Genomic DNA, 26,242 nt, shown 5'->3' with positions numbered 1-26,242 from the left:
GTGACAGTTGAGAGTAGGAAAACATAGCCAAAGGCTCTAAGGTGAGAGTAGGTAGGTTGTTTGTTATACAACACTTGAAAAGGAGTCTTATTATGAAGAAAAGAGTTAGTCTGTTTATCAAATAGGTTGCTGTAAGGATGCATTCTCCCCAGTATCTGGCAAGTAGTTTTGATTGGTATAGTAATTGCTCTAGCAACTTCAAGAAGATGTTTGTGTTTTCTCTCAACCACACCATTTTGTTGTGGTGTGTATGGACATGATCTTTGGTGTATTATTCCTTTTTCTTGGAGGTAGATATTTTTCTCATGATTTATGAATTCTGACCCATTATCAGTTCTAATGGACTTGATAGTAACTGTGAATTGGTTTTCCACAAGGGACACAAAAGACTTTATGGTTTGGAGGGTGTCGCTTTTGCAAGTAAGAAGTTGTGTCCATGTAGACCTACTAAAATCATCAACAATCGTCAAGAAGTATTTGTAGCCATTATGAGTAGGTACATGATAGGGTCCCTACAAATCTAGATGAAGAAGTTCAAAACATTTCTGGCTGGAAGTAGTAGTTTTTATTTGAATTGGTGATCTTGTTTGTCTGGCCATGGGACAAACAGTGCATTCAAAGGGTTGTTTTAGTGAGAAGGATATAGGAATAGAGGAGATTCCTTTCATTTTGACAAAGGGCTTATGGCCTAGTCTGTTATGCCATAAGTGATCAATACTGTTTCCATGAGACATGCATGATATGAAAGGATTATCAAGAATTGAATTCATGCTAGTAGATGATTTTTCATTACAAGGAAAAATAGCAATATCAGACAAGGAATTACATGAAAGAGAGTTTGGAATTACAAAATTAGAAAGTAAACTAGAATTACTAGAAACGGGATGTGTCCTAGAATCAATAGATGATATTTTGTTGTGTGATCCAACATTTAGGAAATTGTTGTTATGGAAAGGAATGTGGCATTTTGAGCACAAGAAATATAGTCCATTATGTGCTCTACCAATCTCCAGAGGTCTCTTCATTGAAGGGCCCTGTATCAAACAAGAACAAGAGTTGAAACTGATCATTCTTTTATCATGAGAGACTAAACAATGAACTGATATCAGATTGAACTTAAAACTAGGTACAAACAGAACTTTATGCAAACTTAATGAAGAATTCAGACATGCATCACAAATTTCTGCCACTTTTACTCTATATCCATTTGGTAAGGTAACTATGAAAGGGTAGGGTAATGGTTTGATGTTGATTAGTAATGTTTTGTCAAATGTCATGTGGTTTGAGGATCCGGAATCTATGATCCATGAATTGTTTGACAACTTGGAACACGTACATGACAAACAACCAATATCAGTAATTGAGGAAAACCAGGTTAGAGTACCTGCAAAGTTCACAGCTCCACCTGCAATAATGTTTGCAATTTCTCTAGATGAATTTCCACTGTTGTTTCCACCCTGAGTCTGAATGTGTTCTAGGATACTAACCAGTTGATCAATCTGCTGTTTGGTTATAGTTGTATTCCTCATGTCAAGTGCACCTCTACCTTCACTACCTTCAGGGCCTTTTCCTTTGTAATTATCATGAGAACCATGAGCAACAGCTGACGTTCCTGAAGAATTTTTACCCTTTGTGAACTTTAAATCCGATGGGAAACCATGAAGTTTATAACACTTATCCTTCGTGTGTCCACCCTTTTGGCAGTACTCGCAGAAGATGTTTGATCTATTAGGAGGCTTGTTTCCTCCATTTCCTTTAGAGGATGAAGAAGCATAGTTTGTCCTGAATTTTGTGCTAGAACTGGCAGCAACATTCACATGAAGAGAAGTGGAATCAAAGTTGAGCTTGCCATGAGGTTTGACCTCTTTGTGCGTTTCTTCCTGTACTAAAATAGAAAAGGCCTGAGCCATGGTAGGCAAGGGGTTCATCATCAATATGCTACCCCTAATTATCGTGTATACCTTATTTAATCTTATAAGGAATTCAATGAGGCGTCTATCTAACTCAGCCTTATGCATCTTCAACTTGCTACCACAGGTGCACAAACATGTGCATTGACAATTGGTGTCCAGTGTGCTAAATTCTTCCCACAATTTTCGCATTTTGGTGTAGTAACCAGTAACATCAAGATTATCCTGAGTGAGTTCATAGATTTCCCGTTGCAATTGATACAACTTAGCACCATTAGCTTGATCATACCTGTCAGCTAATTCATCCCAAAGTTCCTTTGTGTTATTGACATACTAAAAACTGTCAGCAAGATCTTTTGACAGTGAATTGAGAAGCCACGAAGTGACCATATCATCACATCGTTCCCACTGGGCGAAAGCAGCGTAATCTGGAGATGGCCTTACAATTTTCCCATTGATGAAACCAGTCTTATTCTTTACTGACAGAGCTCGAAGAATTCCCCGTCTCCATGAACGATAACCTGTTCCATCAAAAACAAGTGGAATGATAGCAGATCCGGCACTTTCAGATGGATGCATGTAGAAAGCATCACTGGATGTACTTGCAGAAAGTTTCTGAACTGGAATTTGATTTGCATCAAGGTTTTGAATTGGAATTTGAGGAGCAGGCTCTTGATCGTTATTATGTTCCATGACTGCTAGAAGCTAAGACAAAATTAAGAAGAAAATGAGTGCGGAAAGGATGAGCAGAAGATGAATCTTACAGCTCTGATACCATGTTGAAACAAGGAGAAGCTATGGAGCACTTCAGATCTCCATTGAAGAAGCTTCGAGAAGGATGAAAATGGAAGAGAGAAACAGAGTTCTGAAATAGATCAAGAGTGAATAAGAGAATGGAAAAACTTGAATTATCTCATCAGCCAATTACAATTTATACAAGTGTGTATCTTTCTAATAACAAGCCGTTGCTGGAAAAATAAACTAACTTCAATAAAAAAGCTATCTAACTCTATAACAAAATAACCAACTTGTAACTAACTTGTAACTAATCTGCCAGTTAAGCCAACTTGCTCTAAATTAAAACTAACTAATCTGCATCTTAACAAGAAAGCACAATAAAAATCTATACTTCTATAAATCCCAAAACGTCATAGTTTAACAAAAAAAACAAAATAGTACCCCAAACATAATTTCTGCCCATGAAGACGGTTAAGAGAAGGAGAAGAACGAGAGAAACAATATTGACAACAAACATTGAACAAAGTCGAGCAACATCGAACCAAAAACAATTTTAAATGGATTGAAGTCATCCATGGGTCTAGCCATCTGGGTAAGAAAACAAAGTTACATGGGAAAATGATGATCGGAAATTTAATTTGAGAGGGAGCGACGTGCTAAATTCATCGGCAGACATAGTGATCTTCAATATTTGCTCATGAGAAAAAAGAAAATACTGGGGTTTTCTTTGATATTTTTTAAATAATTATAAGACTGAATAGTTACATTTTGTCAAAAAAAAATTTCCGGGAAGGACAAATAAATAAATTATTTATTTTAGTTAGTAATTTTTAGTGGCAAATTATTTTTATTGTCAATAAAATGATATCTTTTCTGTGCTAAATATTCATGTGCCACTAATAGTTCACCTTAATGAATTCATTAGCCGCATTTGTCTTAATGTTGTTAAATAGTTGCCGCTAATACCTTTTTTTGTAGTAGTGCCTCCATATCATATTCATGTTTACTCGGTGATAAGCATAATTTCCTTTCAAAATTAACATTAAGTCTTTACTTAAGTTCATTTTCATGGAAGATTGCACTTAGGCACTCAAACCAACATATCATCATAATAGTTCATTGATTCATTAGGTGAGAATGTCCTTTCAACTTAGAATCATTTACATGTGACTACACTTTTCAAATTGTCATATATAATATTCTCATGGTAGTTATCCATTCATTAAAGACAACAATACTACCATAGTCTTAACATACCATGCATAGTCATAACATGTCTTGCTTTGTCATAACATATCCTATTCATATCATATAATACTTAGCCATATCTAGGGTTGTAGGGAAGAGGGATCTTATATCAACACCAAAATATACATGACAAGTAAGCACCTCCACCTTTCAAGTGGATTAATAGTTTATACGTAATAAATAAAATCCTTCACCTTTCAAGAGGATCATCATAGTCATGTACTATGTAAAGGTGCATATGAGAACTAACCTTACAGTTGACACCTTCGATACATCATAGTTATAATCATGAATGGGTGAGTGTGTGTGCATAATTGCCTTTTTAATAATACCACAACAACAACCTTATCATCATAGACAATTTCCACCCTCAAGGGGTTCATGCGCATGTAACATCGCAATCATACATAAAGCTTGTATATTACATTAAAATGTCATATTGAGTCATCACATGAAGTATTCAATACATGAAACATAGATAAAATCATGACCAAAGTAATTCATTCATCTCACGCATAATCTCATGTGCTCATATTATAGGCTAGTGGGTGATATCTTCTCACTTTAGGTACATATACTACATAAGATGCATAGTAGCCTCTTTCTTAAAGTCTTATGTTTTGAACTTGTTCATGTTAGTCTTTATACTTAAAGACTTAGGAGTCATCTTCATGTTACAAGCCTAACTCTCAATAAATGTCTCACATGATCATCAAGTATACCTAATTTTTAGGGTAACCTAACCATATGCCTTATTCTTAAACACTTATATTCATATCGGATACATACAACTCAATCTCAACATTACATAGTAATTATCCCTCATATTAATCATAATTAAATCAATTCATGTCATTAAACATTACTTATGATCAATACAAGTCTAGTTGATCTAGTCTAAGGCCATCCATCAAGATCTAACCATAAAATTTAGCATAAGAGAATGAAATAGATTAACTTCATAATAAAATGACCTAATCAATGTAAATATTCTAGATTATTAGTCTATATCCATCAATCAATCCACAAAAGGGTTTACAATTGAAAAAGAAGGGAAAACATAGGTCATATTGAGATTTTCTTCAAAAACTGTAAATACACTATGAACCCACACATAACTTATCATATCTAATTATAAATAATCATAATTCATCAATTGAAATGTTTTTAGAAAGTAACCCGCGCTATTGGATGAAAACCTAGAATTTGGGAAACTTTGAAAACATATTTGAGAGGGCTTCTTGGGGAAACTTCTTAAGGATAAAACTTCCATACCTTTGGTGTGGATTACCATGAAAATAATATGAAAAAAAAATCCATTTTCAAGACCAAAGTTGATCTCTTCTTGGTTCATCAATGAAGGTTTTATAGAGAAGATTCTTGGAGGGAAAGGTAGTTGGGTTTTGGTTTGGGGTCTTGGGTTATTATGAGTTAAATGAAGTGTTTAAATGACTTAAAATACTTTATAAAGAGAATCTAATTAGTTATTTAACTGTCTGTCCTAACACCTAATTAAATGACTAACTAAATTTTAGACCTCCAACTTTAAATAAAATTTTAAAAAATTTCTCTCATTCACTCCCATCCATCTAGGGACCGTGGATGGGTCTACTGACCGTCCGGTGGTTCTGTGGTTTGGGGATGGGGCTTAATATTAACGCAAAGCATTCTTATACTAAGTCGTAAACCACACCCATGACCCACAAGACGTGGTTTGGGTCCGTCAACCAAACTATTTTGACAACTTTTTTGGCAGTGTTGGGTTCTTGCACAAGGACCCCTTGGGTGGTCTTTTGGGAGTCGTACCTGGACGTTTAACTCCTAATCATGTCATTCTATGTATGTGGGTAACTTTTATGAGTTTCAACCATCAAACAACACCCCAAAACTTCACTACAAGACTCTACAACACACTAGTTCAATAAACTTGTTTCCCAACATTATAGTTGTATCCTAATGTTTAACCTTTAAGTTACTCAACCCTAACTCAGAAAGCAAATTTAAAAACATTAAGTAAAGTTTCCAACTTCAAATTCACATGTGAGGCTCTATTTTCACCTACTAGATTCCATGAAGTCTTAGCTAGGTCATACTAGTTTTTACGTGGTGTTACATTATCCCCACTTGGGAACATTCATCCTCGAATGACACTTTAAACACAGTCAAGAAGTAATGACTCAAGACTATATTCCCATCATTCATGAAGCCTAAAATAATTCACAACTTAAAGATACACAATTGACGATTATAATCATTCAAAGAAGGAAACTTATCCAATATAACATAGCCTATGCTAACATAAAGGAGTACATCTATCAATCCCAACATGCATGAACTTCTCATAATTAGTTATTTCGAGGAGGAACTACCATATCTAAGTCATAACATGCTCCTCATACTTTCATGGAGCTCATATGCTAAATTTCATTCTTTTTTGATATACCATTTATTCAACAAGAAATCTCTCAGCTACTATCTAAAACATGCTCATATATTCCTCTCATGAAGTACAATATGCAATTCTTACTCAAAGCACTCAATCCACATAAGTACATATTTTTTAAACACACAAGTCTTAATCAATAAGCACAAAATGCATCAGTGCACTTAAACATGGGAGGAACTACTATCTCCAACAAAGAGACAAGTTTAGCACCACCATATAGAGCAAAATTCCATTTTACCAAAAACACAACTAAGTAGGTTTATAAATTTACCTCTTGAAGCCAAATGTACACCATTATTATGCAAAGCACAAACTAGGTGGGAAATCTCTACTCCATTTCAAACCTACTCAATGTAACACAAGAAGTAGGAGCTACATCTACGAACTTGTTATGCATCCAACCTTCAAGATTTTTCATTTCATTGGAGGAACTACCTTCTTCGATTGATGTCATGTTCATCATAACAACTTGAAGCCAATCATGCAATTACTTCCTAAAAACACATTTAGGCAATTTTAACAATTTACGTCATGAATCATATAGGTGACTCACACAAAATGCATAAGAACATAAATCATAGGAACTAGTTTTTCTCTTCAATAGACATGAATTTTTCAAGAGCATGCATACTATGTGGAGGTCATGTAAGGCTAATGAATCATATAAGAATCCAAAATATAGAATAAAAAAAATGGAACTCTTGGTTTCTAGATAGAATACGAATTTGAAGAAAAGAAATGAGGATCACCCACTTGGGAGTAACCCCCCCCCCCTTTTTTTTTACTAAAACCTCAAATAATACTCCTCAATAAAAAAACTCAAGTATGAACAAGTCTCATTAAAACTTTCCCAGGCTCTACAACTAATAGAGGTCTATCAACTGTGCATCCAACCCTACCAAAGTTCACAAGAGTAACTCTAACGGATAAGGGAGTCATGGGACATACATAACATCAAAGACTCTAAAATCATGAAATGAGTCAATGAGGACTTCTCATTTAGAGCTACAGGATAAATAGAAGCGAACATAAGGACATTGGGACATCTCATTGACCTTTTGGCCTCCCAAATAAGCAGATTCCACTAAAACCATTACTAACACACCTCTCCTCTCATTCACATGGAAGCACTTCCTTACTCTTCTATTTCTTAAATTTTCAGTCTAAAATCTCAATTGGTACTTCAAAATTAGATAGGTCCTCATCTAAGCATTATTGATCACAAGAAACCTTGTCAACACCACTCAAAATCTCATATGAGCCTGCCAAACCAAGACTAAACTTCTCAAACATACTACTCATCTTAAGGTGCGAATTTGAAGAAACCTAATTCATGACCATCAAGGATACTTAATGACCTTACCATATGTGCACATTATCCTCCACATGGGTAATACTATATAACCTCTTTACAACAATTCTTTTTTAAATTATAAGGTTGGCGCAAATCATGACTAAACCTTCACACACATCACATAAATATGATTCTAAATCGTAGAGGATTACACTTCTATCCTCTTTGGAAAGAGTCTACTCACTCAACATCACTAGGCATCATTTAATCACCACTATTCATCAACTCTTTGAACGTACATATAAACTCATCATAACTTTTTGAAAACAACACATGTAATTAAACGCATTCCATTTATACCAGGGAAAAAATCATAATATTTCACCTTAAACTAACAAGTCAAATAACCATAGTTGGCATCACAACCAAATTTTCTCCTTCACTCGTTCTAGCATAAGCCTTTCAACTGGTCATAACCTCAAAATCAATGGATAAGTAGGAGAAAGACCTTATAGAGTTAAACTCTATGGAACGACTTTACAAATGAAGAAGTGAAGTTTTCCTATCATCTGATAGTGTCCTATCTATAAAATATGGCGCGCTTCACATTTATGAGCAAGACTCTACTAGATGTGGTTTAAGACATCCTAAAAATCATTCCCAAAAACTTATTCTCTTATACCAAGTTTGTCACGCCTCAAGAGAACCCCCTATATATAACACAAATTACATTACCTTTAAGGGGTCTCATACAAGCCCTTAGCATATTCATCATGGCATAAGACATAAAATAATGAGGATATTTAAAACTTTAATTTTTCAATCAAAGTCTTTTTATAGAATATGAGAGAATATAGGATGTTATGTGTCAAACCATCTATTGTACTTTAATTTACAACTCAAGAATACAATCTTAAGTATACAACCCTTAAATAAGTCTAAAAACATAAAACTAAATTATATAATGGCACAAGGTGGATTCGTCCTCAAAACTATGAGGATTCCCTATGTCTTCATCTCCAAGATCATTACAAACCTATCTTCCAAGTATAGAGCATCACATCTCCAAACTCTACACTTTGTAGAAAATGTAGAAATATGTTAGCACAAATAATGTACCAAATGTGGAAGCCATGCATAAAAAGTATTTAAAACATTCTTAAAAAATGTAATGACCCGGGAGTACCCCCTAGTAGTCACACGGCATACTCGACCTCCCAGAGGTCTTATAAAAGCCTCTTATCATTCATTTATCACATAAATATGAAAAGTAGTGCGGAACTAAAATTTTCACAATAAATTCAATAAGGAAACTCTTTTATAAACATACGTAAGAAAACTAAGTCTCATCACGAACCAACCTAAGACACATCTCATTATCATAGAGTCACAACCCTTTACATTTAAAAGAAACTTACAGTCTAATACAAAGTCATTAATGGAAGAAAACAATAAACATAGTCCATGTCCTCAAGCATATGAGGTCATACCAATCTTGAGAGAAATCTACTTCTCAAGCTTCAACATCTAGAAGTGCTCACTTGCAACCACGTACACTTGCAGATGTAGAGAATAATATGGAATAAGAACAATTAATGCACTATGTATGGTGAACATGTAAAAAAATTATGGGATTGTCCGGATAAAATCCTATAAGAAGGTACAAAAGCCATCTTGCAAGTCCATTATCAACTACATAAGATAATAGTCATATAATCTTCAAGATAAAACCATAATTATTAAGTAACCATTTAACCATTTAGACCCTCTACCTAAGGTTATATTAAGACCCACCTAAGGGATACATGAAGAGACCGCCCATACAACCTCTTCAATTCACACCTAAGTGCTCCTCATGACTACCAAAGATAAGGATGTTTCCTTTCCAACACAACCACAACAAGTCAACATTATATCCTAAGAGAGACACTCTTGCAATTAAGGGACTTCACAGAATGGTCTTGGAAGACCCAGGGATATCGCTTTAGCATCTTCAAAGCCTACTCGTGCTATGTGTAGATAGCATCTACAAAGCCTGCTCGTACGTTATAGAGCCTTTTCAATAACTAGAATGCACATCCCACATGATGAGTATATGCACTAACCGACATAGACCACAGTAGATAGGCGTGGAATCCAGTTTCATAAAACCCCACACCGTTGAAGGTGTTCTACTTTCCAAAGGTATAACTAAGGAGACATACCATGTAGGCACGTGGTTTAGGTATATCAAGGGCTTGATTGTACTCTAGTCTCATACTTCAAGTAGCGCTACTACCACAAGCATACCCACTAAGTGCTTTGACTTGTTTCTTATAAGGTAAGTTCATTCACATAATAGTATTTTAGAAGGTACCATTTCTAAGTCCTACCAACTCATCAAACCACTACCAATAAGGAGTCCACAAGGGATGCCGATCAAGGTTCAGTAAGATAGTTCATTCATGAAATGGGTACCATGATAGATCTATCATATTTATTTCATTGTAGACCTTTTTTTCTTATTCAAGGTTCCATATAAGTCTTTCATAGAAGGGTAGTTACTTTAGGTCTACTAATCCTAGACTCCCGTTCATTAATAATTTCATGGAAAAGGGTTCATCATATTACCAAGTGAAGAGATTCCATTCGCATAGACTTCATGTATAAAGTAAGGACAATTATCGCTACCTAAATAAGACATCGTATCAACATATAGAGACTCTTCTTAGTCTATCATCTTCGCATACCAACATTTAGATGAGACATGCTTTCATTCAAAATATAAAATATCTTTGTCCAAGATCTCCTAAATATCACATGCATACTTTCACATTACACATTCACATATACAATATCATCCCTCAAATTGTACATCTTTATAATCCATAACATGACGATACTACAATTCACATAATAATGCCGACAAGACCATGTTCATAACAATTATAACAATTAAGCACCGCCACTATAAGTGTACCATACCAATAAATAGAAATTAAATATCAATTCTACATTAATTAAGATAATTAGGTCAGCTTACCACCCTCAAATAGCCACAATCATCATTCCTTAACATCTCCTACAATTTCCACACAATACTAGAACTTACCCATTACCATGCATATAAAGAAAAGACCACAAACTCATCCTTAACATATAAATTCAACGTATATAGAGATAGATCACAATAAGAATCAATAATATAAAGCAATCGAAATGCAATTTCATCCATAACAAATCGGAATAATCAAACCCACTTTACAACAAAAAATTTAAGAACTAGGATGATCATGGGTCCATGGAATTTTTTATCAAACCCATCAATTAACATTCAATACTTCATAAATCATCAATTTAAATCTTTTAATGCAAGAAGTCATGCTTAGAATTCGATATAGGATTTTGAGGATTCTTGAGATACTTTGAAAAGTCATTGAATTGGCTCCTAGAGTGATAGAAGAATCAAGGATGAAATCACCATACCTTATTGGAGTTTTATCCACAAAAATTTTGTTGAAACATGGAGAATTCAACTTTCTTCCCTGGAGCATCAAAGTTGAATAATGGAGGGTTTGGGGGGAGAGAGAATGGAGAGCTTTTGGTTTTCAACTTAAGGGTTTTGATTTGATTGGTGAATTGGGGTAAAACTGACTCAAATACTGTTTATAATAAATCTCCAAAGTACCCAAAACATCCCTACAGAATTTTGACCTTTTAATTAAGTCTAACTTGACTATAAAACGAGGCGGCAAATCTGGGACATGGCTGTGCGTTGCGGGGGCACTTCCAAATCTTAATTCGGGAATTTAATTTAAGGAAGATAGGTTCATGACAAGAATACATCACAAGGAAAACTTTTTTCCTTTTAAGTGTCAAGGGTTCGACGAGCCAGAACCCTCAAATAGTTTCTGCCTACACGTTGCCTTGGCAGCATCCTTGCCAAACCTTGGGACCTCCTCAAGGACCCTTTGGTGGATCCTTGGGGAGTCATGTTTGGACGTTTTGACCCTAAACTCATTTATTAGGACACTAGGGTCACCCCTACCGGTTTTTTATTCTAAAAAACACATATAAATAGATACAACATACAAGGATACACTAGCACACAATAGATTAGTTTCCGAATGTTTTGGTCGTCCTTTGATGTTTTACTTGGGAACTCTTCAAAACTGACTTCAAAGTGTGGATTTCGTTATTTTAACAAGTTATTAACTCATAAAACACACGTGAAGATTTATTTATCTTAATTAATTTTTAGGGTTGTTACATTCTCCCCCACATGGAAACATTCGTCTCGAATGACACTAGCAACACTTTACACACTTCAAAGAGGTAATGACTCAAGACTAGCACCCCACCAATCATACATTCAATAACTTCATTCTATATATCATGCTAGAAGAAACATCAACATCACACATATTGACTAAAAACACAAGAAGAAGCTAGGAACAACATCTACAAACTTCTCATTCATTAAGACCCCACATTTCTGATTTCACATTAGAGGAACTTCCTTCTCCATATTATATCATGCCACTATAAAATTTTTGTACATAAAGAAAATTTCTCATAAAATCACATTTATGAAGCATTTTCAAGAATTCACTTGTAAGCATGCTCATAAATCTATTTATGCAACATTTAGGCAACTTACTATAGAGGCATAATGTCACATCCGGGGAGCACCCCCTAGACGTAACCGTCATTGTCGTACTCATTGAGGAATAAGACTACCCTCTTATCTTACATCATAACATTCATAGGTTAAAAGGCGTTAATATTTAAAACTTTTTTTCTATCAATTATTAGGTTTACTTCCTGTCGCATACACATAATATATATATTCATATCGAGTATACTTAGACCCTTTGTATAAGAAGATTACATAGTCTTTTACTTTTATTGCACACACACACACACACACATACATATATATAAGATATACATAGTCTTAAAATCGAATATCTCATCTCATAACCATCTAAACAAGAGTATAACAATTGGGCATAGCCCATACATCAATAAAATAAACGCCACATATAGGCTATATAATATTTAATACTCAAATGAAAGGAATGAACATATTGTATTTAAGTCTAATCAATATCCGAAGCTAAAAATTGCATTGTCCTCGAAGTGGTGAGGACCTACCCAGCATGGAGAGTGAGAATTCCAAGTCTTCCTTCAATAGTCGTCACAAGCCCTTCAACAACGGGAACCTAAAATGTTGGGGGAAAAGGGTGAAAATGGGGTTAGCACATCACTTGTACTAAGTATAGGACCATATGCACACACATATAACATCATGCTAAAAAGTGACATTTTATTAAAGTATGTAATTTACTTTGAAAAGCCTTATGCACATTCAAGAACCCATACCAATCAATAAGACATATTTATTAAGTTAACATCATGTACATCAGAAGCCCAACAATATTAAATCTAGTCAAGAGAATATGCATATCAACATAATTGAGTATAATACCAACAACCTTGTATCAGAGTTCATAACATCATAACCAAAGTTAGACTATACTCATGAACCCTCATTAAGTCAAATAGTGCAATGAATAAGTAAATTCTCATAACCTTTCTCAATAATGTTAACCTAACAAGAACCATAATCAATGTCCAACTTCACATGCCTTAGCAATATAGACCATAGACATATTTTTAAGTGGAACGAATGTCATATAGTATCATAAACATGAAAAATCATCATATACACATCATTTACGTTTATAAGCACATACATACATAAGAATATCCTTCCAACACTTCCCTTAAGGCTAACTAGTGCAATGTATAAGTAGAGTCTCATACCGCTACCTAGACTAAGTCAAACCTCTCAAGTTATCCTAGTTAGAGTCAATTTCATTACTTCATTTTACTTTTGGGAACATCTTGCCTTAACCGACATAGACTGCATGAGACAATGTGGAATCCAGTTTCGTTGAACCTACACCAAAGGAAGGTGGACTACTTGCCAAGGTAGTTCCAAAATATGAACATAGCATCTACGTAGATTCACTAGCTAGTATTCTTATCAGGGCAACATAGTTCAAGAACTAAGAGATATTGTTGGGACCCTTTTTATTCTATATGCATTATTGTCTCCAATCTCATGAGTACAATAGTGAACCTACCTTCCCTATGTGGTAAGGGACACTCCTCACTCTACTTCACTCAGTGCTTAGCTAGAGTCCCTTTTGAAATGTCTTTAATGCCTTTATTAATCGTTATAGCTTAATGTAGGTCATATGGTATACTCCTTATATAATCATCATCATTATAGCTCAATAAGAATTCCATGATTATTATCCTTTCATTACAATTCATACATGTGAGGTTAGAACCTTTAAATAATCACATCATAATAAGGCACATTGATAAGTTATCACAATTCTTATAAAATTTACATCTTAGCCAACAACTCATAGTCCATAGTTCAAGACATTTCAATTTAAACTCATTTCAACCCTATCAATATTAATGTAAGGTATACTTGAATACATCATCATCACTTAATCACAAGAGTTGAAGTAAACAAATTGAGATCAAAAGACTCACCCAATCTCCTTCACAATGCCATCATCAAGGTCTTACCATCAGCCCTCCAATTCAACCCAAAAATGGTTGTAAGATCATCACACAATAGTAACCAACATAATAATGAAGTCAATTGAATCACTACACAATAATTCATCACTAGTTAACAACCTAGAATTAGTGACTTAGGTCAATTACTCAAGAACTAGCATAATTGGATTATAATATATCACAATATACTCATAATTTTCATAATAACAAGATAGTATAGCAACTCACGCACTAACTAAGCCAATTGTATGAATACTATACAATTCAATTCAAGATCACAACCTAGCATTAAGGGGAAATGATCATCTTCCATAAACTAGGTCAAATCATCAAGAATTAGTATAATGTAACCATAATACGTGTGAATATACTAATAATAACCAAAAATAATCATAAATAAATCAATTCACAAGATGAATTTCGTAACATAAGAAAACCCATCTAAAACTCTTCTTTTTGAAATCAATTTGGAGGAACCCTTTGAGGAAAGAGATCATAAAGGTGAAGGGAATCCCATACCTCACTAATTGATTAAGTTTGATGGAGAAACTTAATACTTTAGAATATCTATAAACCTTCTTTGCTAAGTCTTCCATGGGGTTTCTTTGGGAGAGAGAAAGAAGAGAGAAGGAAGAGCAATTTGGATTTGGGAAATTATGAGGGTTAGGTTAGTTTAATCAGATTTAGGGTCTTTATATATGTCATTAACTAACTTAATTAAACCTCCATTAACCTCTAAATAATAAAATAACCAACTATTTAATTCACTTGACTAACTCAAAAATGTTCAACAAAACAATGCCTTGACAAACGACACCACGACCAACGACCCGCTTGTCAAACGACATGCATTGTTCACGTCCGTTCTATGCAGCCGTCATTTTGATCAAAGATTAGTCCAAAAGGACCATAAGCTAAAATTGATAAGTTTGGTTTGAAGGAGGCATCGACGCCCCGTCGATCCAATGACGCCTCATCGCCTGCACACATAGGTGGACACTGCCTCTTGGCAGTTTTTAGCCACCTTTGCAAGGGTCCTTCTAAAGGGCCCATGGTTGGTCCTTGGGGAGTCGTACCTAGATATTCTGATTATAAACTAACTCTACTACGTGTTAGACACCTTACCACCAAATTTCATCATTTTTAGACTCTTAAAACATAGACAAATAGGTTAAGAAACGCTAGAACCTCTTGAACTAGTTTTCGAACGTCATGGACATTCCTTGACATTTTGATTCTAAAACTTCCTAAACGACTTATATAAATTGTTATTGACATTAAAAAGTGACACAACCTTTAGAAACTCATTTTAGGCTCTAGATTGGGCTTTAGATTTCTGGAGTATTACATTATCCTCCCCCACCCCCCTTAGGAACATTCGTCCCCAATGACACTAACATTCATTAAGAGGAAGGAATACACTTAAGACTAGAATCCCAACCAACCACAATACAAATATGAGTTAAAACAACAATCATGACATTTAGATATATATCAATTCAAAACTTCAATTACTACACATAAGAGTTTCGATTCACAACATGAGGAAGTTCCTTCTCACAACAACATGAGCTAAACATTTCACTAAGGAATCAATTATGATACAACTCAAACTATCAACATGCTCGATATCATTTCCTAAAGACTCATCATATCAAAATGCACAACATAACTCAAAACAAGTAAAATTGACAATTTTCATGTCTATAGGCATAACTTTACTGTAATTAAGTGTAACATGAATGTTTTTGCAAAACGTCACCAAAAAACAAAGCAACTTCAAGTTTAGTCATTATTTTTATATTCAGTAAGAACAACTAACCTTAGTTATCAAATAGATGAGGGTAACGTAAATTCTTGTCGGCCTTGGATTCCTATGTGGCACCCTAAACTAGGTGATTCTTCCATAGGAGAGGTTATCTTGAACACCTATACCTTCAATGGGAAGAATGAACTCGAGATCACCGATACACTTCTTAAGCATCGAAACATGGAACACCTAATGAACTGAAGCCAATTGACTAGCTAACTTCAAATCATATGAAACCTTTCAAATCTTTTGTAAAATTTGATAGGGACCCATATACGAGGGCTCAACTCCCTTTCTTTCCAAATATGACCACCCCTTTCATAGGCAAATGTTTTTAAATACACCTTATCACCTTCTTCAAACTCTAAATCTCTTGTCCTATGGTTGGCATAAGACTTATGTTGGCTATAAGCTGTTTTCAATCAGCTCAATAGTTTTATAAATCAAATCGGGAACCATATGTGAAGACGCGCCTACTTTAAACCATCCAATTGGAGATCTACATCTCCTACCATAGAAGGCTTCATAAGGAGCCATATATATAGATGAATGTTAAGTATTTTTATAATAATCCTCAACCAAAGACAAGTGTTTATCCCAATTTCCCTTGAAATCAATTATACAATCTCTAAGCATTCCTCAAGGGTGTGAATTGTACGCTCCACTTGACCATCCATTTGAGGATGAAAACGATGCTTAACTTCACCTTGGTACACAACCTTTTTATGAATGACCTCCAAAACATAGATGTGAATTGTACACCCCTATCTGATATGATGGGTAACGGAATACCATGGCGACACATCATCTCATCTATGAAGATCCTTGCATAGTCCTCCACTTAGTAAGTGGACTTGGCGGAAATAACATGAGCGGATTTGGTAAGCCTATTCACAATTACCCATATGGATTCATATTGCTTTTGTGTTTCGAGGCAAACCTACCACAAAATATGTGTTAATGTCTTCCCACTTCCAAGTAGGGACTTGGATTTCTTGAAGTAGACCCCCCAGCTTTTGGTGTTCGGCTTTCACTTCTTTGCAATTTGGACACTTTGTAACAAATTCTGCTATGTTCTTCTTCAAACCTTCCCACCAAAATACTTCGTTAAGGACATAATACATCTTTGTAGATCCCAGATGAATGGAATAACGCGAACCATGTGCTTTCATGAGAATTCACTTCCTGAATACATCTACCTTGGGTACACACAACCTTCCTTAGTACCTCAAGACACCATCCCCACGCAAGGAGAATAACCCATTAAGATTGCTAAGAACCAATTTCTTCAAATCCATCAATGGTTTATCAAGGTGTTTTTTAGACTTCACCTCAACCACCAAAGAAGATTTGGAATTATTATGGAAAATAAAACCACCATTCGGAGAATCTTCCAATCTAATCCCCAATCTAGCCAACCTAGGAACATATTTTACTAGGTCTTTTTTGGATACGTCTACATGAGACACCCTATCCATGGGCATATGACTTAGAGCATCCGCAACCACATTTTTTTTACCAGGATGATAGAGAACACTCATGTTGTAATCTTTCAACAATTCCAACCACCTTCTTTGTCAGAGATTTAACTCCTTTTGAGTAAACACATATTCAAGACTCTTGTGCTTAGTATACACATCAACATGAACACCATACAAATAATTCCTCCATATATTCAACTCAAATACCACGACCTCTAACTCAAGATCATGAGTTGCATAATTTTTCTCATCCACCTTAAGTTGTCTAGAGGCATAGGCTATTACTTTCCCGTGTTGCATAAGAACACACCCTAAGCCTAGTCGAGATGCATCATAATATACAACGAAGCCCTTGGTAAGATATTCTTGAAAGTAATATGATGAACTCTAACTAGGATGACGTGAGAGGTTTGACTTAGTCTAGGTACGGGTATGGGACTCTACCTATACATTTCACTAGTTATCCTTGAGGGAAGTCTTAAAATGATGTTATTATGTGTTTATATGTCCATAAATTTAGATGATATATATATATATATATATATATATATATATATGATGTTGATATTACATGTTAATGACACTATGTGATATTGGTTTCACTTATGAACTTGTGGTTGGTATCTATTGATAAAGTATGATGATGTCTATTCTTAATGATATATAGTATGTAAAGTTGGACATTTCTAATAGTTCTTGTTGGGTTTATTTGGTTGAGTGAGGTTATGGGGCCTTACTTAGTCATTGCAGTAGTGGACTTAATAGGGGTGTATGGGTAATAGTTTTGCTTTGGTTATGATGTTATAAACTATCATACATGCTTGTTGATATTAACTTGATGGTAGAGTTGTATTGAATATGTGATCATTTATGTGGATATGCATGCTAACTTGACTATATTTGGTATTGTGGTCTGGTGATGCACATGGTCTTAAGTTAAGTAGTATGTGATTGTTGACTTGTATTGGTTCATGAATATGCATAGTATATTTCTAAAGTGACTTGACATGTTTTTATAAGATATCCCTTTTTAGCATGATTTTGATATTGTGCGTGTATATGATTCCATTCTTTGTAAAAGTGATGTGCTAACCCCATTTCTCCCCTTTTCCCCAATACTTTAGATTCTGATCGTTGAAGGGTTCGTGACCACTTGAAGGAAGGCTTGGATCATTTTTACAATTGTAGGTATGTCCTTATTTTTCGAGGATAATGCCTTTCTATCACTCCATGTATGTTACATTGATATAGTCTAAAGATAATCATTTCACTCTTGTTGTTTGAAGACAGTAAGCCCTAAGTATCACTGTTACATTTGTGTATGGGCTATGCCAATATTGTTCTATCCCGTTTATATGGTTTAATATGAGACATATTTTTTAAGACAATATTATGTATGTTGTCTATATGTGTCATAAAAGTAGAAGACTATGTAATCTTCTTATACGAAGAGTCTATGTATACTCGCTATGAATATATTATGTGTAAGCGAGAGTTCTAAGTAAACCTCATGAAGAAGATATAGATAAAAAGTTTTAATTTTCTTCAACCTATGAATGTAATTATGAATTATAAGAGGCTATTCCTAGTCCTCTCCGTGGACGAAGACGCCGATTACGTCTAGGTGGTACTTCTTGGATGTGACAAACTTGGTATCAGAGCTTGAGATGGAATATCCCTAGATTGATGTCTCATTAATCCACGTCTCTTTAGATTCTTATTCATAATTGTAAAGTGCAACACACTTATGAATGAGATACTATGAGATGCTTAGAAACTCTCATCAATTTGTATTCCTATGTCGTGCCTCTAGAGTCTTGTTATGAGCTTACACCTAAACCTTGTATCGTGGTTATAGGTATGAATCTCAAATATCAACTGCTAGAAGGACCTGAAAGAAATAGATAATATGGGATCCATGAGTGCCTCCACAAGACAACCAAGTGCCTCCACTTGAAGAAGTTTCTATAGGTGATTAAGTTCCGGTTGTTCCTTCCCCGGATAGAGAGATAAGGTTAGATTTTCTCAGTTTGTCCCAAGCATGAACTCTCAAGCTAATGTCGTTACTTCTCAAGTCCAAGCCATGGTAGCCCAAGTGAATAGGGAGGTTGGACCTCAAGCCCTCAACATTCTAACACTATGGCCTCACGTTTGAGAAACTTAGTAGAATGAATCCACCTATGTTCTTTGGGTCGAGGTTCGATGAGGACCCTCAAGATTTCCTCGATGAGGTCAATAAGATTCTTTATGCTATGGGTGTGACCTTAATTGAGAAGGTCAATTTGGCAACTTATCAACTCAAAGATGTGGACCGAACTTGGTACATGCAATGGATGAATAATAGGGCACTAAGTGGTGGTCCGGTGACTTGGGAGATCTTCAATAGGGTTTTCCTTGATAGGTTATATCAAAGACAGATGAGGGAAGCTAAGGTGGAAGAATTCATCAACCTTTGTCAAGGAGGTATGAGTGTACTTGACTACTCTTTGAAGTTTACTAAGTTATCCAAGTATGTGCCATCCTTGGTTTCAAATCCAAGGGATGAGATGAGTCATTTTCTTACGTGGGTGTTCAATTACTTGGTTGAAGAATGTATGTCTTCTATGCTTCATGATAACATGAATATCTCTCGTCTCATGGTTCATGATCAACAAGTGGAAGAAACTAGGTTAAAGAGGAACAATAGGGAGGACAAGAAGGCACGGTTTTATGAAGGTGGTTCTTCTAAGGGTAGGCTTGACATTCAATACAAGAATAGATTGAAAAAGAGGTTTTCTAATAAAGTTCCTTCTAGATTTCCTTATGATCGTGACGATAGGTTGTCTAACACTAAGTCTCAAAAGGGAAATGAAGAGGTACTAACTCACCAACTAAGAAGCCAGCTTGTAGAAAGTGTGGAAAGAAGCATAATGGTGATTGCCTGGTTGGGATGGACAATTGCTTTGGATCTGTGAAGAGTGGACAAAGAGTTAAGTATTGCCCTAATTTGAAGGGGCAAGACAAAGGAAGTGTGCAAGCTCAAGCTAGTGGTTCTAATGTGGATGCTCCAAAGAAGAATCACTTTTATTCTCTTCGCTCTAGGGGTGAACAAGAGATTTCTCCCAATGTGGTGACTGGTATGTTACAAGTCTTATCTATTGAGTTTTATGTCTTACTTTATTCGGGTGATACATTATATTTTGTTACTCTCTTGATATCTAGGAAGTTTGATGTTTTGCCAAATATCCTAAATGAATCTTTCATGGTAACTACCCCGGTAGGTGAGTCGGTGGTTGCAATGAGGGTATATGGAAATTGTCCTATAATATTGCCCAATAAAGTTACTTATTTTGAATTAGTAGAACTTGAAATGGTCAATTTTGATATCATTTTGGGGATGGATTGGTTGCATGATTGTTTTTCTTTCATTGATTGCAGAACAAGAATTTTCAAGTTTAATTTTCCAAAATGAACCCGTCTTACAGTGGAAGAAAGGAAATTCTATTCCTAGAGGTCGTATTATCTCTTGTCTTAAGCCTTGTAAGTTGATCTCAGAAGGGTGTTTATACCATATTGTAAGATTCAAAGATTTAGACTTTGAAAATCCTCCCATTGAGTTAGCCCCGTAGTGAGGGAATTTCCAAAGGTCTTTCTTAATGATCTTCCTGGAATCTCTCCCGAATGGGAAATTTATTTTTGTATTGACTTGCTACTAGATACCAACCCCATTTCCGTTTTTCCTTATCGGATGGCTCCGGCCAAATTGAATGAGTTGAAGGCTTAACTCAAGGACAAACTAGACAAAGGCTTCATTAGACCTAGTATTTCTCCATAGGATGCACCGATATTGTTTGTGAAGTAGAATGGGTCCCTTAGAATGTGAATTGATTATCTCCAACTCAATAAAGTCACTATTAAGAATAAGTATCCTCTCCCTCGGATTAACGACTTGTTTGACCAACTATAAGGTGCAAGCTACTTTTCTAAGATTGACTTGAGATTGGGGTATCACCAACTTAGGTTGAGAGGTGAGGATATACCAAAACGACATTTCAGACTAGATATGGTCATTAAGAGTTCTTAGTTATGTATTTTGGTCTCACTAGTGCCCCGGCGATGTTTATAAATATCATGAATAGGGTGTTCTGAAATTACCTAGATTCATTTGTCATTGTCTTCATTGACGACATCCTGGTATATTCAAAAATGAGGGTGAACACATGGACCATTTGAGGGTGGTGTTGCAAGTGCTAAAGGAAAACCAACTATTTGCCAACTAAAGAAAATGTGATTTTTGGTTGATGTTGGTGGAGTTTCTTTGTCATATCATCTCTAGTGAGGGATTTGAGGTTGAAACAAAGAAAATTGAGGCGGTCAAAAATTGGCCCAGACAATTAAATCCAACAGACATTAGAAGATTTTCGGGTCTAATGGAATATTATAGGAGGTTTGTGGATGGTTTTGCGTCCATTGCATCTCCTTTGACTACCTTGATCCAAAAGATGATGAAATTTGAGTGGTTGGAGGCATGTGAAAGAAGCTTCCAAATCTTGAAAGAGTGGGTTACCTCCACTTCAGTGTTGACTTTATTGGAGGGTACCAAAGGCTTTATTGTTTATTATGATGTATCCTGAGTGGGCTTAGGGTCTGTTCTTATGCAAAATGGGAAAGTAGTAGCGTATATTTCTAGACAACTCAAGGCGCATGAGAATAATTATCCAACTCATGATCTTGAATTAGCGGTCGTGGTATTTTCCTTGTAAATATGGAGGCATTATTTTTATGGTGTTCATGTTTATGTGTATACCGGCCATAAGAGTCTTCAATATGTGTTCATTCAAAAGGACTTAAATCTTTGACAAAGAATGTAGTTAGAATTATTAAAGGGTTATGACATGAGTGTTCTCTAACACCCCTGTAAGGCCTATGTGGTTGCAGATGATCTATGTCTTAAGACCATGGGTAGTGTATCTCATGTTGAATAAGATAAAAATACCCTAGTGAAATATGTTCAAAGGTTGGCTCGTTTGGGTATTGTATTGGAAGATTCTCCAAATGTTGTCTTTATAGTTTATAATAACTCTGAGACATCTTTAGTGGTTGAGGTGAAGTCTAAGCAATACCTTTATCCTTTATTGATAGAGTTGAATAAATCGGTACATAGAAAGTTTAATGAGTCATTCTCGTGTGGGAATGGTGTGTTTAGGTACCAAGGTATACTGTGTGTATCGTATGTTGACTATTTGAGAAATCAAATTTTGGAAGAATCTCATGGTTCCTGATTCTATTCATCCGGGTGCCACCAAAATGTATCGCGATCTTAGAGAGGTACATTGGTGGGATGGTTTAAAAAGAGACATATTATAGTTTGTAGCTAAGTATCCAAATTTCAAACAAGTTAAAACCTAGTGGTTTGTGTTTTTTACGTTCTTTTCTGGGGACTGTCGCGTGGTGTTGGGGGTAGAAGAAAGGGGGAAAAGGGATGGGTCAGGTCGGCGGGTCAAAAGATTGGGGCTGGGTCGGGTAGAAAATTAAAGTGGTTTTGGGTTGGGCTTGATTTAATTTAGTGGGTTGGATTAAATTGGTGGGGGTAAAAGGGGTGGGCTTGGAGAAAGGAAGAGAAGGGGAGTGGGCCGCCGGATTTTGGAGAGAAGGCCCACATATGGTCTTGCACATCAAAAGGGAAATGGATTGGGTTTAGGGGCAATTCGGGATGGGCCTGGGTATTAAGAAATGGGCCGTTGGGTTTTAGAAAAAATGAAAGAGGGAATTGGGTTAATTGACAAAACTTAATTAAAAATGACGAATTTTTGCATTAACCAATTAATAAGCCCTTTTTATTTAGTAAAAAATAATTATTAAAATCGTAAAAAGTGATTCAAAAGTATAATTTTATTCTAGATTAAACTCGTTTAATAAAATACTTGGGTATATATTTTGATGATTTTTTGAATAATCATAAGATATACTACTTATATACATAATTATGTAAATATGTATATTACCTAAAAATTATGACAAAGGCATTCGAAGTAACATAACATTTATATATTATCATTTAATTTTCGCAATATTTATAAAACTAATTAATTAAAATTATTTGGAAAATTTAGGAAGCTCGATAATTAATTTATGCCGACGTGGGTCAAAATTGGGTGTCAACAACTGTTCCTCATTTTACTCGAATTGATGCAAGCAATTCGAGGAAAATGATATTGACCAAACCAATTTTGACCAACCCCATTCATCATTTTTTTTAGGATTTGACAAAAAGTTAAGGAATTATGGCCGAACCCTTGAAAACGGTTCTCTTACATATCTCAGGCTATATGAGAATTCAGGCCACTTGTAGTTCGATACGCTGGATTTACCGCATGATTGTGAAAGAATCAAAATCCATCTCGATATCGAGTTATGAAGGTACCGGAATTCTTGAGAATAGTATTCGAGAGAGAATGTTGGAATACCACTGAGTTTTCATCATTGAATCCGCCTACATATCCTTAAACCTTCGGAATCAGGCTGTGTGTAGTTCGACTCGATCGGTGGAAAAGGAAATCTATTATGCTAGATAGATAACCTTTGGTTTTGGACAAGTGACAAATTAACGAGTATGAAAAGGAGGCTTGTAACCTCTTTAGCCATGAATGTGGCGAGCTTCACACCCATAATTAAGAACTTACACGGACATAATTTCCAAAGCTCTTGGCGTGTTGTCACTCAGATTGGAAACTTGCATCCGATAAATCGAAACTTCCGGATGCGAGACTGAAACTGACAGGACTAAAGAAAAACCTGCATGCCTCGAGAGGGATGGTTCGATTGTGGTTGAAGTCGCTCCTCTGCTCGCGTCCTAAGAGTTTGACATTCCTCTTTGGACTGTGTCCCAGTTCGCTGCTAAGAAAAATTTCCACGTTGTGCTGCATCCTTTTTTGATGTCATCAGCACCTGTGTTTTTGGAGAATTCATCCTTTTAGACGCTCTCGACAAAGACTGAGATAAAACTCGTCAGCTTAAAAATGCAATTAGGATGGGAGACAGTGTCTTTTTACCGTGCCGACACTTTATTGTTCTCCTCAAATCGGCGTCGACTGATCGGTCCGGCGTCCAGCAAATAAAGCTTATGTCTTGTGTTTTGCAATAAAATCCTCAATGTACTCTTCATTTGATGCTAAAATAAATAAATCAATGTTGATGCGATATTGATGTCTGTTTTGTCGTTATCTGTGATGCTCTCTTGATATTTATTTTCTTATCAGAAATAAAAGATGCATGTTGAGGCCGATGGATAAATGTTGTTCTTTGGATACACAATTTCCCTTTCTTTATCCATGTATGTCCTCTTGCGGGGCATGAATATCTTCCTGCGATACGTAAATTCCCACGAGATATGAATCTTCTCGCGATGCATAACTTTCAGCGAGGAATGAAATCTTCTCGCGATGTGCAAATTTTGACGAGGCATGAATTCTTCTCGTCTTGCATAATTTCGATGAGGTATGAACTCTTCTTGCGATGTCTAAATTTCAGCGAGGTATAAAGTCTTCCCGCGATGTATAAATTTCAAATTCGCGATGCATGACTTTCAACGAGGCATGGATTCTTCTCATGATGCATTAACTCCAGCGAGGTATAAAGCCTTCCACCGATATATAAATTTGACGAGGCATAAAATCTTCTCGTCGTGCATACATTCAAGCGAGGTATAAAGTCTTCTCGCGATATATAAATTTGACGAGGCATGAAATCTTCTCGTCGTGCATAAATTCAAACGAGGTATAAAGTCTTCTCGTGATATATAAATTTGACGAGGTATGAAGTCTTCTCGTCGAGCATAAATTCCAGCGAGGTACAAAGTCTTCTCGCGATAAATAAATTTGACGAGGCATGAAGTCTTCTCGTTGAGCATAAATTCCAGCGAGGTATAAAGTCTTCTCGCGATGCATAAATTTCAAATTCGCGATGCATGATTTCCGCGATGCATGACTTTTCACAATGCATGATTTTCCGCAATGCATGATTTCTGCGATGCATGATTTTTTGCAATGCATGATTTTTAACGAGGCCTGGATGGCTCGATAATGTTCCTACTGTAACGAGGTGGATGGCTCAATAATGTTCCAACTGTAACGAGGTGGATGGCTCGATAATGTTCCAACTGTAACAAGGTGGATGGCTCGATAATGTTTCAACTGTAACGAGGTGGATGGCTCGATAATGTTCCAACTGTAACGAGGTGGATGACTCGATAATGTTCCAATTGTAACGAGGTGGATGGCTCGATAATGTTCCAACTGTAACGAGGTGGATGTCTCGATAATGTTCCAACTGTAACGAGGTGGATGCTAGATAATATTCCAACTGTAACGAGGTGGACGACTTGATAATATTCCAACTGTAACGAGGTGGACGACTCGATAATAGTCCAACTGTAACGAGGTGGATGGCTTGATAATATTCCAACTGTAACGAGGTGGATGCTCGATAATATTCCAACTCTAACGAGGTGGATCGCTCGATAATATTCCAACTGTAACGAGTTGGATGGCTCGAAAATATTCCAACAGTAACGAGGTGGATGCTCGATAATATTCCAACTGTAACGAGGTGTACGGCTTGATAATATTCCAGCTGTAACGAGGTGGATGCTCGATTAATATTCCATATGATTCAAAAATAGAAACCTGAAATGGAAAAGCATATGTATGAACCACTTATGGGGTGGATCGCCCAACAAACTATATGCTAAAG

General features: G+C 35.8%; 1 protein-coding gene across 1 annotated transcript; it reads right to left on the bottom strand.

Moving 5' to 3' along the window:
- Window positions 1-999: 999 nt before the first annotated feature.
- LOC138338443 (uncharacterized) lies at window positions 1,000-2,603 on the bottom strand. The gene is made up of 3 exons (XM_069289406.1): window positions 2,298-2,603; window positions 1,385-2,225; window positions 1,000-1,034 (listed from the first exon to the last, which is right to left on the bottom strand). The coding sequence occupies exons 1-3, from the start codon at window positions 2,601-2,603 to the stop codon at window positions 1,000-1,002; spliced, it is 1,182 nt and encodes a 393-aa protein (XP_069145507.1).
- Between the last annotated feature and the right edge of the window lie 23,639 nt (window positions 2,604-26,242).

This window comes from Solanum lycopersicum, chromosome 9 (genome assembly GCF_036512215.1).
Source record: "Solanum lycopersicum chromosome 9, SLM_r2.1".
NCBI lineage: Eukaryota > Viridiplantae > Streptophyta > Magnoliopsida > Solanales > Solanaceae > Solanum > Solanum lycopersicum.
This window is presented reverse-complemented; position numbering and strand designations above follow the sequence as displayed.